At 47.4% G+C, this 2,524-nt stretch overlaps 1 protein-coding gene across 1 annotated transcript; it reads left to right on the top strand.

Moving 5' to 3' along the window:
- The first annotated feature begins 232 nt into the window (after positions 1 to 232).
- Positions 233 to 1,695, top strand: LOC131230734 (acidic endochitinase-like). The gene is made up of 2 exons (XM_058226687.1): positions 233 to 720; positions 1,299 to 1,695. Exons 1-2 carry the CDS (start codon positions 242 to 244, stop codon positions 1,693 to 1,695), a joined length of 876 nt encoding a protein of 291 aa, XP_058082670.1. The 5' UTR covers positions 233 to 241.
- Positions 1,696 to 2,524: the final 829 nt, after the last annotated feature.

The following is a 2,524-nucleotide window of genomic DNA, read 5'->3' as shown; positions in this document are numbered from 1 at the left end:
AGTGATCTTTCAAAATGGATGGACGGGTTGGATAAAACATATACATCATGGTGGCCCCACATAGCCAAGACCGTCGTTTCTAGCAAAGTCCTGGTGGGATGGCACCCAATCCGTGGCCCTAAACCCATCCATGCAAAACGACGAGGCTTTAGGCCGAGTCTGGCCGACAAAATAAAAAAGGACAAACCCAAGGAATGTATATAAGCAGGTATCAACAAAGCCTCAAACCAAAGCAAAAAACATGGCTTCTAAGTTCTTCCTCGTCTTTTTAATCCTTGCTATAATCGCCGTCCGATCGCATGCGGGCAGCATTTCGATCTACTGGGGCCAAAACGCCAAGGAGGGCACGCTCTCGGACACGTGCTCCACAGGGAAGTTCGACTACGTGAACATCGCATTTCTCCCCGTCTTCGGCAACGGCCAAACGCCCGCTCTCGACCTCGATGACCACTGCAATCCATCTGTCAGTGGCTGCACCAACCTAACTACGGACATCCGCTCCTGCCAGAATAAAGGCGTCAAGGTCATGCTGTCAATCGGCGGTGGGGATGGCAGCTACTTTCTAACGTCGACGGAGGATGCGAAGCAAGTGGCCCAGTACCTGTGGGACAATTATCTTGGCGGCAACTCTTCATCCAGACCGTTCGGTGATGCGGTGCTCGACGGCATCGATTTTGACATTGAGGGTGGCACACGTGACCACTGGGATGAACTGGCTAGGTGCGTGCACATGTGCATGCATACGGCTCACCTACACATGGTGTATATTCAATGGGCCGGGTCTGGGCTAACCCGACAGTTAATGTCCAAGACTCCCACGAGAGGGAAAATAGGGGAAAGAAATTCCTACCGTTGAAACCTTCCTATGCTCCAACTTGGTGTTTATATGTCATCCAAACTGTTTATAAGGTTATTACCACTTGGATGAAGTGAAAATACAAAAAAAAATAGCCAGAAAGAAAACATTTATGGCCATTCAATGGTTCTCACGGAGTACCACTTTTTCCTCTCGTGTGGCCCACTTGAATTTTGAATCCACATCATTTTTTCTCCTATTTCCTAAAATGAGTTCACAAAACGGATGGACAGGGTAGATTTCCCACAAACATGGCCCAGATCTTGCGCAAAACTGGTTGGACTCGGGTTCAAGTTGTACAGTCATCACCAACCAGAGGGTCCTGTTTATTTGGGCCTTTCATGGACCTTAGGCTTTAGTTTATGGGTTGGGCCGTTGACGGCCCTAGTTATCTTATACAAGGAACTAACCAGTTAATCACGTCTGATCTGGCCCACCACAGATTTTTGAAGGGATACCCCTCGCCGAAGAAGGTATATCTGACGGCGGCCCCACAGTGTCCATTTCCTGATGCATGGATGGGGGGCGAGCTATCGACGGGCCTGTTTGACTATGTGTGGGTGCAATTCTACAACAACTACTGCGAATATACGGGTAATATCACTCAATTGAAAGATACGTGGGATCAATGGACGACGAAGATCCGGGCCACCAAGATCTTCCTGGGGCTCCCGGCGGCTCCCACCGCGGCAAACAACGGCTACATCCCCAGCAATGTACTGATATCGGATGTTCTTCCACCGTTGAAAAACAGTACCATGTACGGTGGTGTGATGCTGTGGTCCAAGTACTACGATGATCTAACTGGGTACAGTTCTTCAATCAAGAGTCATGTTTGAGTTGTAGAATAAGCTTACTCTACAATTTTTATGTGTGGGCCCCACTGTGATGAAATCATGATATCAACTCCGTCTATCATGTCCACCCCGTCACAATTTCTTTGGGCCCCAAAAATCAGACTGTTGGAAAGCTCAGGTGGGCCACACCATGTAAGATCGTTTCTAAAACTTCTAAAATCATAATGGTAGGGCGCATCTTATGAATGGTTTGGATGGGACATATAACAATGGTGGACCCCATGCACAATCTGGAAAGTTTAAAGGGTGGGCCTCCCCATCCAAACTATTCATTGTGGTGGGATCCTCCTGTGTTTTGTATCAGCAGGAGTTTTGGGATTAGAAATGAACTTGAAGGGCAGCACCTCATGTACGGAGTGGATGTGCACCATACATCACTGTGGGGCCCACCCCCAAAATTGTAGACTAAGTTTATTTTAAGATAGTTGTAAAGGAAGCATAAAGAAAGTCCAGGACCTGATGCATCACAGCTTGGATAGTGTCCTGATACGCGAGGTTCTGCTCAGAAGCCCCACGATCCCAACCGCCGATCCGACAGAAACTACCTTGGATTGGTGTTGCATAAAAAGATCCCAGATCGGACGGTTCTAAGCAAGCGGATCAGTTGCATGTGGAGAAAACACCAAAAATTATCCGAATAAAAGTATCATCCGGTCCAGAAAATTTTAGGGGCTTTCTCCATTCATGGCGGGTATCATGTCAACGGTTCTGATCAATGAAACATGGGCCCACAAGTACAAGGACACTATTCACACGATGATGCATCATGACCTTATACATCCTCTTTTGTAATAAAGTGCTATGTCCTATT

This window comes from Magnolia sinica, chromosome 2, assembly GCF_029962835.1.
Source record: "Magnolia sinica isolate HGM2019 chromosome 2, MsV1, whole genome shotgun sequence".
Classification (NCBI taxonomy): domain Eukaryota; kingdom Viridiplantae; phylum Streptophyta; class Magnoliopsida; order Magnoliales; family Magnoliaceae; genus Magnolia; species Magnolia sinica.
This window is presented reverse-complemented; position numbering and strand designations above follow the sequence as displayed.

Coding starts and splice junctions, on each gene's coding strand:
- LOC131230734 (XM_058226687.1), top strand. CDS start 242: ATGGCTTCTAAGTTCTTCCTCGTCTTTTTAATCCTTGCTATAATCGCC. Junction 721..1,298: donor CACTGGGATGAACTGGCTAG/GTGCGTGCACAT, acceptor GGCCCACCACAG/ATTTTTGAAGGGATACCCCT.